We start from the raw sequence: 14,721 nt of genomic DNA on the forward strand, positions 1-14,721 counted from the left end.
AACGGAAGAAGCGTCCCGGTATACCAGTAGCAGAACAAAATTGTGATATGAAAACTGTACATATCTTGGCATATCTAGCAATACGTATAGCTCACTGAAGCAATGACGGTCATCTCAGCAGAATTTAAAAATCCAGACTATTTCATACACAACCACCGACTGTCATTCATGAACTGAGGGGGGGGGGGGGGGGGGGGAGTGGGCATCAGTTGTCGAAAATCTCACTGTTTAGTTTGATGCATGGACATAGACATGCCAGTTATCATCACCGGTATAATCATCCGTGTCCTGAAGTCATGAGTCCGGTCTAACGTTATGATCAACTGAGTCCCAATGCCAACTGTACAAGGGAGTAGTGAGACAGAATTTGATATTCACTACAGTATCATTTCAACAGCTTACAGGCGGAGTAACTTGGTGCATTATTCAGTGATAAGGTCAGTCTCATCAGATACAGCCTCGTCCACCTGTGCCGGGTGCAGTTGCGAAATCTTGAAGGTTCACTGGGCACATTGCAGTGCGGCTACCATGGATAAGGAAAACAAAAGGGCGACGGGGGGGGGGGGGGGGGGGGGAGAAAGAGAGAGAGAGAGAGGGGGGGGGGGGGGCGAGGTCGGCAGTGGCCAAGAGAGAGCATGTGCCGCTGCTGCATGTCTCAATGTGGAGCAGCGCTGGACGACTGTCCATGACCGCCAGCCAATGATGATGTGTGTTGTACATGTACACAGGGCAGTCAGCAACATGCACACTGTGCAGCGCATTGACGTGTATTCGCGGTTATGCTCGCCACAGCTATCGCACGGTCACCTTTGCCAACGACTGCACGAGGTCGGGCCGCTCATTTGCCAATGCTAGCAGGCGGATGTTGCGGACGCAACACGCCGCGTTCTCCTGGATCACTTCATTCCGGGATGCCATCATTCTGATCAAGGGCTGCACAGTAAGTAACACGCACACACACACACGCACAACTAGATGTCAACCTCTCTTCATCGCACGCGGAGCGTTTACTTTTACATTGTGTCAAGTCAATGAGCGGCCGCTCGGTTCCTGGCTATCCAGCACCCATGCAGCACAGTCAACAGGTCAACAGGTGTGCAGCACAGTCCACAGGTGTGCAGCAAGATAACAGTGAAACCAGTCTAACACGACCGCTCAAGGGACCTTCAAAATCTGGTCTCTGTTACCAGGTGGTCTCCTTATCCAGGGTCATTTGACTGGAAATAGCATCCCTTGGTCCTGGCTCCAGTGGTCTTCTGGGACAGGTGGTCGCCTTGACAGGTTTTACTGTAACAGTGGCTTGAAATAACAGCCTCAAGTGTACATGTACTTGGCGTGGCACTTGCAAATACTGGGCAGATTTCATTAGCGGCATCCTGGTCATGTGCACATTCCCCTGCGAGAAGAGGCTCGACCAGAATAACACTGACCTGCACTACACTTCCATTATCCTCTTGAGAATCCTCAGAATGGCAAGAATACAGCTCCCAACAGTGTGCAACAGCCGATAGAAAGCTGTCACGAAACGTGTTCATCTTTCGTGTTAGCCAACTATAATGTACTATGCCTTAGTGATGCAAAAGTCGACCGTACTAGACAGAGGAAGGGATAGAGGGCTGATGATAGTGAACAAGGGAAAGCCTGGCTGGTCACAGTCCCCCTCCTTTCTCTGATCTTCTCACGTGATGTACAGTACCCGCAGTTACGCCACTACTATCGGCTGCCGCTGGCTCATTTCCCTTGGTAGCGGCCGTTGGAGTCCCTCCAGGGCCAGTGACAGTATTATTATTATCAGCCTTTTCGCGTTTATATCGCCAAGCAAGCTAGTCTAGTCTTCGCGTAGGCCAAATGGAATGAAGAATGAGGAACAAGGATGTACCATAGGTCCATAGGTTAATTAAAGTTACATGTACATTGTACCTGATCTAATGTGACCAAGTAAGTGACTCTTTTGTAATGGTTACCTTCACAACGCCAGTCTTGTGCAGAGTAATACAGTTGGCAGCGTGGCGTGACAGCTGATAGAGAGCTCTGCAGGTGGCCTGACGCACGTGCTCGTCGTGAGAGGTCAGGTAGGAGACCAGTGGGGCAACAGCACCACACTCTCCAAACGTTTCGCGGTTCCGGCTGTAGTTGCAACACCTGTGAGCAGGGGGAGAGCGGAGAACATGCTAGTTACAATGCGCTCTGAGTGGTTGATTTTCCGGTCTTAGCATGCCGCTGTCCATGCTACGGCGTGCACCAGGGAGCACTAAAACACCTAGCACTTAGCCCTCCCTGGCGTGCACACATCAGGGAGTAACAAATTACCGGTATTTTACTACTCCCTGGGACACATTCAGACATGTCAGCGAAGACTGATGACATATATCTGCTCTCATACCTTGCAATGGCCTCAGCGAGATGAAGTCGGAGACCATCCACTGTCTGCATGTGATCACAACACCCCACACACAACACCACACACACAACATCCCACACACAACACCCCACACACACACAGAACAAGAACGTTATAGAGAGGAGGAGAGAGAGACGGAGAGAGATATAAGGCACCAGGGCACACATTCTGGGTCAATGTGAAGCAATTATCGCCATTAGCATTGCCATGGCAGTAGCATGAACAGCAAACCCAAAACTGATAGTTGTGGCCAGGGAGTAGTAAAATACCGGCATTTTACTACTCCTGGTTGTGGCCATTTAGATGTTGAACAGTCACCAGTGGTCACTGTTGCATGAGCAGCGGTATCACTGTATGGTGCGTAGGCGACCATGATATCATAACAATGGTCTGTGTTAGATAATGGGGCTGTTGAGTGTACATGTAGTGCACAAGGGTGGAAGACCGCTCTGTTGGGTATGGCTGTCGAGCTCACTGAAGTACATAGATGTGGAACAGGGGGGGGGGGGGGGGCAACGATATGCGGACCGACAGTATAGAGGTACGCGATATGCGGACCGACAGTATAGAGGTACGCGACCATAAGATGCCCTGTTCGCGATGTGCGTGATGGGAGGTTGAGTGCACACTGCATGTCTGATTACTAGTATTCAGTACTGTTAGTATATTATCCCGGGTATGTCAATGTTGGTTCATCTGTGCATGTGTGTGTGTGTGTGTGTGTGCGACCCCGTGTGCGCATGTCTGTGTTTGCAGTGAGCTTTAGCATGAACTCAGCACACAGTAGCTGGACGAAGGCAATGGAATTTGAAAGGTTCCGCACACAAGTGAGTTTCATTGTTGCAGGGCTATGAATTGTAGTGGTCGCATCATGGTGTAATCAGTCATGGTTGTGATCCTATATTGTATCTCACTCCGCGAGTGCAATTATGCAATGCGTTGTGTGCCCGGTCAGAGCACCGCGCAAGGCATCAAAGATCAAACTCAACACAAACCCAACACTCATACTCATGCGCATACTCCTGCCCATCGCTGAAGCGATGATTGCGAACAAGCTATGTTAGACATGGCAACTTGTGCTGGGGTTACACCGATCAACAGCTTGCAAGGCTGATGAATTGACCGCCATTAATTTTAGCCTGGTCCACACCAACCCAACACAGACAGACACACACACACACACACACACAGAGCGACACCCAACGCAACGGCGGCACTCAGCCGATCGTTACCAGATAGGCACCGGTCTCCGGACTCCTCAGTGCCGAAGTGAACGGGTAAAACTGCTCATACTCTCCATACACCATCTGATGGAGAGAAGACCGAGTACATCATGCAGAGTATGAACGCCACAATACATCTACACGTCGACATTATTACTGCTATACAATCATCATGTACTGCACCAAGAACATGCCACAGTGCACCATGCAGCGTATGAACAACAAAACTACAGCTGTACCAAAGACACATGCCGCAGTACACCTAGACTATATGTAGCACTCAGTAGTCCACCAGCTCTATGTGTTCACTCCTCTATATGTCATCACCTGTTTACTTCGTGCCTATATGGCTTCCCTGCGACTTTCTCTATAGAACTCCAGGTCATTCTATATAACTCCAGATGTGACTTTCCCTATATATCTCCACTCAGGTTGAGACTTTCTCTGTATGACTCCAACTCAGATTGCCAACTTCTCCATACAAAACCTGAGTTGGAGTCATACAGAGAAAGTCTCAACCTGAGTGGAGATATAGGGAAAGTCACGTCTGGAGCTATAATAGAGAATGGCCTGGAGTTATATAGATGACCTGGGGTTAGATAGAGAAAGTCGCAGGGAAGCCATATAGGCATGAAGTAAACAGGTGATGACATATAGAGACAGTAACGACAAATAGAGAAATGATGCCATACTGAGTGTAACATATATTATCATTACAGCTGCGTCAGAGACATGCTATAGCGCATCAGAGACATGCTATAGTGCATCAGAGACATGCTATGGTGCATCAGCATAGGTCAGTGAGCTGGTCAACTGTATTACACTCCACGGCCAGTATCATTGGTTCGACTCACTCCAGGCCGGCCATGCTGGCTCCAATGCCCATGGTAAACCACGATAATAGTTTCCTCCCTACGATGTGTGCTGACAAAAGCCTCTTTTACGGGCAAACAGAATGCAATTCACAATACAATTCACGGGGTGTGCTACTGCACGATCTCACCTCACTTAACATTTGCCTTTTTCATGAAAATATCAGGATAGGCGACGAAGCCAGATGCAAGTAACCTGAAACGTGGTAAAGTGACCAGCACAGTTTTCACAGTAAATCTGCTCCTGCTTATGTCGTTTGTGAAGGCAACTGATAAAGGAGGACTAGATAAGCGATGTCTGACGGTGTGAAGAGGTTTGCTCCCTGTAAACACCCCCAAATGACCATCAAGTTGGATCAGCTAAACGCATTGCAGCAGCATCGGCAACTCTCACCGTGTTTGTCAGATCCGACAGCATGGCCACCACATTGTGATCGGTGATGACTGCGAGGTTCTCCTCGTCCATAGCAATACGGCCAATCAGAGCACAGACGTTTGACAACACCTGTGTACAGTATAGCGCAGTGTAGCACAGCACAACTACATCATAATATGCACAAATAATATGTGCGTGTGGCTCAGTACTCAGTAAGCCTCATGCCCCTACTCGCACATCCCTACAAGCAGTCCCAGTCCCCGTATGCAGTCATACAGCTGTCATCGTCCCATAAACACTAGGTCATAGCATCACACTGTGCAACGGTAGTTACACGAATCAACACACCACAGGGTGCATGTCTTGTTTTTGCCCAGCTAGAAGAACATGTACCCGGTAGTGTGCTAATCACCAGTGAATAAAACTCCCAGGTCTGCCTTCCAGAGTTCTGCTTCTTTTGTAAGTCAGTACAATGATGATCATTGCTATGGCCTCCATTAGCTGTGTTACCGCAAGGGTGTAGCTTACGTTCAGACTCGTCGACTTAAGAAGATTGATGACAAGCTCCAGACCACCGACAAAGGACCGGACCATCTCACCAGCCTCCTGCATTCCCAGTGAAACACGTCCACACACACACACACACACACACACACGCACACACGCGCATGCACACACCATGTACACACACACACACACACGCATACACACACACACACACACACACACACACACACACACACACACACACGCAGAGTAGAGGACAGAACAGGAGCTATGAGCACACAACATCATATGGAGAAACTGCATTCAATCGAATATTTCACCCTACACCGTATTCGGTTTCGGCCATTCAGCCATTCAGAATATGGAAGGAAAGCTCCAAGGTCAGAAAAACTAGGCTCTAGCTCTACAAAATTATGTCTAAGTGATAATTACGGAAATTACGATTGCGTTCGCGACTATCAGATGTGCTTCCTGCTTGTATCCTCCATTGTACAGTGGTAAACCTCCATTTACCTTAACAAGCAACCGGCATAGCACCCGACATATACATAGTACATCATGACTCCCAGGGTTAAAGAGCCAGGGAGTCAGTTACTCCCAGGGTTAAAGAGCCAGGGAGTCAGTTACTTCCAGGGTTAAAGAGCCAGGGAGTCAGTTACTTCCAGGGTTAAAGAGCCAGGGAGTCAGTTACTTCCAGGGTTAAAGAGCCAGGGAGTCAGTTACTTCCAGGGTTAAAGAGCCAGGGAGTCAGTTACTCCCAGGGTTAAAGAGCCAGGGAGTCAGTTACTTCCAGGGTTAAAGAGCCAGGGAGTCAGTTACTTCCAGGGTTAAAGAGCCAGGGAGTCAGTTACTTCCAGGGTTAAAGAGCCAGGGAGTCAGTTACTCCCAGGGTTAAAGAGCCAGGGAGTCAGTTACTTCCAGGGTTAAAGAGCCAGGGAGTCAGTTACTTCCAGGGTTAAAGAGCCAGGGAGTCAGTTACTTCCAGGGTTAAAGAGCCAGGGAGTCAGTTACTCCCAGGGTTAAAGAGCCAGGGAGTCAGTTACTTCCAGGGTTAAAGAGCCAGGGAGTCAGTTACTCCCAGGGTTAAAGAGCCAGGGAGTCAGTTACTCCCAGGGTTAAAGAGCCAGGGAGTCAGTTACTTCCAGGGTTAAAGAGCCAGGGAGTCAGTTACTTCCAGGGTTAAAGAGCCAGGGAGTCAGTTACTCCCAGGGTTAAAGAGCCAGGGAGTCAGTTACTCCCAGGGTTAAAGAGCCAGGGAGTCAGTTACTCCCAGGGTTAAAGAGCCAGGGAGTCAGTTACTCCCAGGGTTAAAGAGCCAGGGAGTCAGTTACTTCCAGGGTTAAAGAGCCAGGGAGTCAGTTACTCCCAGGGTTAAAGAGCCAGGGAGTCATGCAGGTAGGCTAGGCTTACCTTAGTTTTCTCCATGCATGGACACAGCGCTAAGAGTGCACCGGATTTCACCTGCACAACATACACCATACACCATACAGAGACCATAGCATCAACACACAATCATTTCACTTGTACAAGATACATCATAAACCATAGATCATAAACCATAGACCATAGACCATAGACCATACTTCAAGTAGACTATAGACCATAGACCTGAGACCCCATAGACCTGCGACCGGAGACTATAGACCATAGACCATAGCAGCAACACAACATCAGAACACTTCAGACCCTTGTGACGGGATCTAGAGCACAGGTTCCCTCCTATAAAAATATAAGTCACATCTTTCTGTAGACTATCTTCCAACAGCAGCTCAATAAGTGGAAGCCTTAGGACCTCATTGTCATTATCGTTGCATCCATGTCATAGATTACGTCATGGATTACGTCATGGATTACGTCATGGATTACGGAATGCCATGCAGTAATCTAGAAAACAATATTGCACTGGGTGTGAGCACTGTCTTACACTTTCATTAGAGGACTTCAACAATGACCACAGGTAACGGATGCCATCTTGCTTGTCAATTGCCCTGTGTCGTCACCATACACATAACAGGCACACACATACATACACACACGCGCGCACGCGCGCGCGCACACACACACACACACGCACACACCATTGGACCATTGGACGCCCATCGCCGGAGGCGATGATAGCGATGCTACAGCAGAAGCCATAGCAGCTTGTGCTGGGATTGCACCATTCAACAGCTTGCAAGGCTGAAGAATTGACCGCCACTATCCAGCCTGGTCTACACCACACAGCTATGAAGTGGCTTTTTCTGGCCAGTGAATCCCTACCTTTTGGTCTTTTCACGCACGCACACACACACACACACACACACACACACACACACACACACACACACACACACACACACACACACACACACACACACACACACACACACACACACACACACACACACACACACACACACACATGTGCGTGTACACAAAAATACATGTATACAAACACACAAACAGCATGGGCATCACCACAGACAATAACTTATAATTATCATCTCACAGAGCAACATTATGTAGTGCAGATTTAGTGCAAGGTGCCATCCCTGAATAAGCCAAACAACGGTTACACCTGACAGTAACAACGGGCTTCCAATACATGCATTGCTAGCCAGGATAACCCAATGGCACTGTACCCTCATACCTCGTTTATCCAGGCGGTCCAGGACCGGGTACTGCCCGTAACTTTGAAATGTCCGTGACTCCGAATCACATACATTTGATGGGGAAGACCGTAGATATGGGATATATATGGCGTCACTATTTCCACAAAAAAGTGACAAAAGAGTAGTAATATTTCCACTGGAACTCGCCCAAAGGGTGCCCGGTAGACCGAAGTTCCCGTAGCTACTACTTCGGGATCTGGATACATGTACTAGTAACCGAGGTATGAGCGTGTTACAAATGTTCTCTGTGTCAGCACACCATGGTCTCAGATCATGTTTCCTGATACTGTTTTTTGTTGTTGTAGATGATGTTGAGCATTAATTTGATCACGTACTGTACACATTCCAGGTCCGCCGCTAGGTTCTGTATCGCCATGGTCACGTTGATGAGAAGCCGCTCGTTGGTGCCAGTCAGCAGTCGAACCAGAGGAAGAATTCCACCAGCTTTGCGGATGGTCGTACGATTGTCAGCATCCTGCGCTAGCAAGCCCAGCGCGCCGGTCACGTTCAACAGTACCTGCGCCGTGCAGACAAGCGGAGAGAAAGCAAGCTGGTATCATTTTGCGAAAGCAAGGAGCTGCAACTGGCCATGACAAAACTAGCTGGGGCGAGTGGACTAAGAATTTCTCCAGCAAGCACTGTCAATTAACGGACACAATGGAAACAGATTACCGCAGTACCAACAAGGGATAAGACAGTACTCACTCAGTTCAGACTCAGGACCGCTGGAAGAAGTTTTGAGATAGTCCTGCACAAAAATGTCACGTTTTCTAAACGAATCTGTTCGTTCTTATGAGCCGACAGGGAATTTCATGATCATGCTCAGTAAAGGGTGGCGAAGGATACTAGTAGATCACAAAGTATGAAAGGCTTTGGTACGACCGGACCAATTGAATACTACTTCCAGCGGTCCTGGATCAGATACACCAATCAGAAGACTGAAATCAGATCCGCTAGCTGCATTCAAGTTACCTTCGTGTATGCCACGTCCACTCCCAACAAACTGTAGCTTGCAGCAGCAGCAACAGCAGCAGCACGGTGGTCACAAGTGACTTGACTTGCCAGTGAACTGCATTGCTGGCCAGGGCCTGACCAGCTGGACCGTTTTCACTAAACTCGAGATATGAATAACTAGCTATTTACTAGTACACCAGTTTGCCACCCCAAGTCCTGATCACTGAAACTGGATGATGCCTCCAGTTCGGTTTCCCTATTTTAGGGGGGGGGGGGGGGGTGGGGGGAGCAGATATATAGGATGACCAGTGAAAATAACCAATGTGCACATGTAAGTGTAGTGAGTGAATTGACCAGCAATGTACTCACGTCCTCAGACTCCTTGCCAAGAAGCGCTACCAAGTAGTCAGTCGCCTTGCAATCGCGAAGTCTGTACGGACCAAGGTGGAACACACACACACACACACACACACACACACACACACACACACACACACACACACACATTATAACTATTGCTTCATGAACCCACACAGACAGACACATGCACACACAAATACGCACACACATGAAACGCACGCACACACACACACACACACACACACACACACACACACACACACGGACGCACACACACGCACACACACGGACGCACACACACACACACACACACACACGCACAAATACATAATTATACATGTACAGTTATACAAACACAAGTACATATACACACACTGACTTACACGTTGACACTCTCCCTGTCGTGGCAACATTGATAGAGAGCGCCAGTCACGGACTGCACTATCGCTGGCGTCTTTGCCTCGGCCAACATCTTGCTCAGTGGTGGCAAGCCACCATACTCCCTCACTTGTCGGCGTACGTCTTCATGCTCTGCAGCCTATACCATTGTCATTGGCGTTTGAGATAACGAAACACACATGCAGACATGCAAACACATCCACACATACACACACACACACACACACACACACACACACACACACACACACACACACACACACACACACACACACATCACATAGAAAGAGGGCTGCAGCCTTTTATAGCAGCATACGCACAGCGGGGCATGTGTGCGAGCAACACTGAACACTGAACAATGTATACCAGTACGCTCGTCAGTGATTTTTTCTTTATTAAACTCAATCTCATAACATATGCAAGTAACGCTAGTGTGGGGATCAACCCCAGAGATGAAGGTGATGCAATTTATTGATGACATGCTACTCCAACGAGGAGTCGAGTCTACTAGTGTTCAGCGACAGAGGGTGAAGCAAAGGTTCCCCCTGACTTACTTTGAAGACAGCATTGGCAGCCAGGTCTTGCAATTCCTGATTGGTGCTGCTGAACAGCTTTACCAGTTCTGGGACCATTCCCTCTGAGCGCATCAACAGCTGGAAACGTGGCTGACGGTCGGGAAACAAGTACAGATATCAGAACACATGAAGCTCTTGTCAGCAAGCGCACGCGCATACGCACACGCGCACACACGCACACGCGCACACACACACACACACACACACACACACACACACGTACGAATAAATTGTCATAAGGGACCTCTTTACTGTCTTATGTACCAAGGTGGAGGACGCGCATTAAGAGATAGTCTGACCGATAGGCAAGGTGCTCAGTTAAATATGTGGACACTTTTTTCATACTACAGGTCTACCCTCGGTAGTAGATAACGCGGGGGTTCAGTATTTTTTTGTTTTACGAGAGAGCTTGGAAGCTCAGGGCCCTACGCTATACTTTTTTGCCTTGATGACCTAGACAAAAAAAAGCATAGGGATGTTATAAATTCTTTAAAAAATCCCCTTTTTTTTAAAGACATAACCTGGGATTCGAACCCGCACTATCGCGTGCCCTGCCTGCATCCCCCGATACACTTCGCATACATACTAATTCTTCCAAGTTGTTTCACATTGTGATCTTGCATTTGAAAGCCCTATTTGAATATTCATTGTGGCCAGCCGTCTTTGATGGCACGGTACGGTAGGGGATAGGTACGGGACAGGTACGATCGAGGGTAATACGACACCGTCTCCCGTACCGTACAGTACCATCAAACACAGCTGGCCACATACAGCTGCCCGCAATATTCAAATAGAGCTTTCAAACGCAAGATAATAACGTGAAGCAACTTGGAAGAATGGGTATGAATGCGAAGTGTATGGGGAATGCATGTAGGGCGATAGTGGGGGTTCCAATCCCAGGATATGCCTGAAATAAAAATAGGAGAATTGAAAAATTTATAACATCCTATGCTTTTTTGCCGTCAGATACGGATAGCGCCAGGCGTGACACAAACAAACAAACAAACACACAAACAAACAAATACCAAATTAAAGCTGTGTGGACCATGGCTAGCGCCAGACGTTACTGAAGTAAGGTCTTCTGCATAGCTACGGGAATAAAGAGTATTATCTACTATCCATCCAGACTTGGATGTACGAATGCTGTTAAATGCGTTTCAGGCGTCAGGGGATTTTGGATCGCTATCTACAATGTGGTTTGTCTTGTAACCGATGTCATACTAACAAGGGTTGAACTCTACAAAGCTATTGTTGTAGGTATAGTGTGTCCAGCAAACCAATACATGTGGGGTTTACCAGTCAGCTGACAGTAACCATAGCAACCACCAACCTGAACAGTGCATTCCTGGATTGTGCCCACCACTGGTATTAGCAGTTCCTCCTGCGTCGACGTCAGCAGCTTGCCCAAGTGCGAGAACGTCTTGGCGTGATAGATCGCCTGCAGACAGTACACGTGTACATACAGATGAACGGTGAGCCATGCATGCATGCACCATGCATATCAGTAAGTAGGTATATTACTACTCCCTGATGCATATGCTAGTATACACCTCTCACCCGACCATGGCTTAAGTAGGTATATTACTACTCCCTGATGCATATGCTAGTATACACCTCTCACCCGACCATGGCTTAAGTAGGTATATTACTACTCCCTGATGCATATGCTAGTATACACCTCTCACCCGACCATGGCTTAAGTAGGTATATTACTACTCCCTGATGCATATGCTAGTATACACCTCTCACCCGACCATGGCTAAAGCAGGGAAGATCCTCTGGTGCATGAACATGTACATACAACGCATTGGCGGTCAGCACTCTAGCGCGCACGTACAGTTGTGCTCGGTGAAATCCGACCCAAAGTGCAAAACTGGCGTCCTGTACCAGTTCTGATTACATCATCGCATTTGTACTCGTGTACACGCCTATCCCCACTTGTGCTGCTTCCAGGGCGCCGAGGGCCGTGCAAAGTGAGGGTGTCAAATGTACACTCTGGGTTGGATTTCACCGTGCGCAACTGTACTATAGTTGCAGTCAACGTTGCGAATAACGACACTCGGCGGGGCATCAGAAAAGTGTCCTTATTCGCGAAGTGTCCTTATACCCGAAGTCTAATTATATGTATACAGTTAGGTGGGACTTTGCTCTGGGCATGAAAATTCTGCCGCTATTCGCGAATTGTCGTTATATCCGCAGTTGTTATTAGCCAAGTTGACTGTACACGTAACAGCAGATCAAGACTGCTACTGTAAGACATGTTATTATAACGAGTCGCACATTTAACGATTGTCCAAAATTCATAGGTTAACGAGAAGATATGTTAACAATCTTGCAGTATTCTGCCATATACACACACAGCATATATGAAGCAGTACGGCCTCAATGGATCTATTATAACGGAGAAATGTCATCCGTTAAAACGTTAGATTTGTTTCCTCGTTATATATACATGTCTTACAGTATAGCGCCCTGTGATACAGACTTTCTAGATAACATTTAGAAATGTGCACCGGTACGACAGGTATGAGAATTCCAAGTAAAAGTAATGTCAAAACAAGCACCGTAGTGACTGCATGCTGGGGAAGGGTACTACAGTATTGTAATACATGTGCTAGGCCGTGGACAAACCACTCCACCACGTGCCCAGGCAGACCCTTCTATGCCCAGCACCCAGAGAGAGAGAGTGCAACCAGTGGATGTACAGAGCTCTAGTCTAGGTCTGCTTTGGCATTCCAACCCCACCGCTGCCGCGTACCGATTTGTTCTTTGTGCCAACACTGCACCTCCACAAGCCCAGAGCGCCGGCCTTCTTCACTTCAAACTTCTCGTGCTCCAGCATTCGTGTCTGCAAAGATGCGCATACATGTACACACACACACACACACACACACACACACACACACACATACACACACACACACACACACACACACACATACACCACAAGATGCATGGTTAGCAGCTTCACAGGACTTCCTCCATGATAGGACATGCTATTTGTACAGCATAGTCATCAGGGTCATCCTTAAACCATCTCCCTCATGCGTATAACTTAGTTACACACACACATACACACACACACACACACACGCGCGCGCACGCACGCGCGCGCGCACGCACGCACGCACGCACACACACACAATGCAATTACACAGGTGTACGAATGTGTCAACTTACAAACTTGCGTATGGTACCGTAGTGACGTAACTGTTTGCGTGCGTTGGCAAAGGCAGCCACTCTTGCCAGAGTCTCAGCTGCTGTGGCAACTATCTCCCAGTTGAAGTTGTCCACACAGCTTACCAGCAGTGGAATGCCTAGGCCAGGAAGATGCACACGAACACACGAACACACACGGGCATACATACACACATACACACACACACACACGTACACACATACGTACACACACAAACACCCATACACAGATTCACAAGTGCATAACCAATGCCAGACTGCACATGGAGCTGATGGCCAATATAACAGACAAGCACGGCCACATAAAGCTGTCGGAGTGGGCAACTCACAGTTGTGGGCAACTCACAGTTGGACTGAAAGCCTTTCGCCTTCGCTTACGCCCTTTGACGTCAGGATATGATAAAAACCGACATCACAGGTCCAACTGATGCAGCACAACAATACGGTCATGGATGAATGCTGCCCTGACTACTCATAGAAGACAATGTACGAAAGATCTGGCTTACTTTAATCAGTCATCTGATAGGAATCTGTATGGAGTTGATGATGGGGTATGTTTGGCCCACTACAACAGAAGAGCTCTTACCAAGTACTTCATCTGAGAGGGAGGGTGGGGGTATCAACAACAACAAACCCAATGCGTTTGAGCATCAAATCAGACGGAGTCAGACTCGAAATCAGATGATTTTAAAGTTGGAAGTATCTGGGTGCTTTTACAGATCAAAGGACGGCGGACCCTTCCACCTAAATCTACTAGTATCTGGTAAATGTATGTGTGACTTTAGTTGCGACTGGCACGTGCACCAGAAACTACACTCGACTTACCCTTGCAGTCTGTAATGACGTGTCGCGTGTGTGAGCTTCTTGTGATCTCTTTCAAGATCCTCAGTGAACCCATCTATATGTGCAGGGGGGGGGGGGGGGGCAGACAAAGCGGCACACCAGCACCACCGCCGGCGCGTGTCACACATCCAGGTCACATAGTGTTATAGATTCCAGATTCAATGAATAGAAATTAGAAGTCCAAGACGAAAAGGGAAAAAGGGGGAATATGCACAATGGTTCTAGACATTCTGCCTGAATTTCATCAGCAGCTAGTGCACCGTGTATAGAACACAGCGTGAAAAGACGCTCCAGCAACTCAGAACGTAAATACTGATTGTATGCAAGTAACGTTAACGGCTTTTCATGCCAATCAGTAA

At 47.9% G+C, this 14,721-nt stretch overlaps 1 protein-coding gene across 5 annotated transcripts in view; it reads right to left on the reverse strand.

Moving 5' to 3' along the window:
• Window positions 1–303: 303 nt before the first annotated feature.
• The window catches only part of LOC135816009 (outer dynein arm-docking complex subunit 2-like), a 26,125-nt gene continuing 11,707 nt past the window's right edge, over window positions 304–14,721 (reverse strand). For 4 of the 5 annotated variants that reach the window (XM_065329366.1, XM_065329365.1, XM_065329364.1 and 1 more), the window contains 16 exons: window positions 14,345–14,417; window positions 13,502–13,638; window positions 13,080–13,169; window positions 11,652–11,759; window positions 10,301–10,411; window positions 9,731–9,885; window positions 9,357–9,417; window positions 8,369–8,550; window positions 7,304–7,367; window positions 6,790–6,840; window positions 5,401–5,478; window positions 4,891–5,001; window positions 3,634–3,708; window positions 2,384–2,427; window positions 1,965–2,142; window positions 304–933 (listed from right to left, as the gene is read on the reverse strand). In XM_065329366.1, the coding sequence (XP_065185438.1) occupies window positions 793–933; window positions 1,965–2,142; window positions 2,384–2,427; window positions 3,634–3,708; window positions 4,891–5,001; window positions 5,401–5,478; window positions 6,790–6,840; window positions 7,304–7,367; window positions 8,369–8,550; window positions 9,357–9,417; window positions 9,731–9,885; window positions 10,301–10,411; window positions 11,652–11,759; window positions 13,080–13,169; window positions 13,502–13,638; window positions 14,345–14,417 (1,659 nt within the window). In that variant the 3' untranslated portion in view covers window positions 304–792. The remainder of the gene's footprint in view (window positions 934–1,964; window positions 2,143–2,383; window positions 2,428–3,633; window positions 3,709–4,890; window positions 5,002–5,400; window positions 5,479–6,789; window positions 6,841–7,303; window positions 7,368–8,368; window positions 8,551–9,356; window positions 9,418–9,730; window positions 9,886–10,300; window positions 10,412–11,651; window positions 11,760–13,079; window positions 13,170–13,501; window positions 13,639–14,344; window positions 14,418–14,721) is intronic. The other variant, XM_065329367.1, reaches the window with a different exon arrangement.

The sequence above is a fragment of the Sycon ciliatum genome, chromosome 4 (genome assembly GCF_964019385.1).
Source record: "Sycon ciliatum chromosome 4, ocSycCili1.1, whole genome shotgun sequence".
NCBI lineage: Eukaryota > Metazoa > Porifera > Calcarea > Leucosolenida > Sycettidae > Sycon > Sycon ciliatum.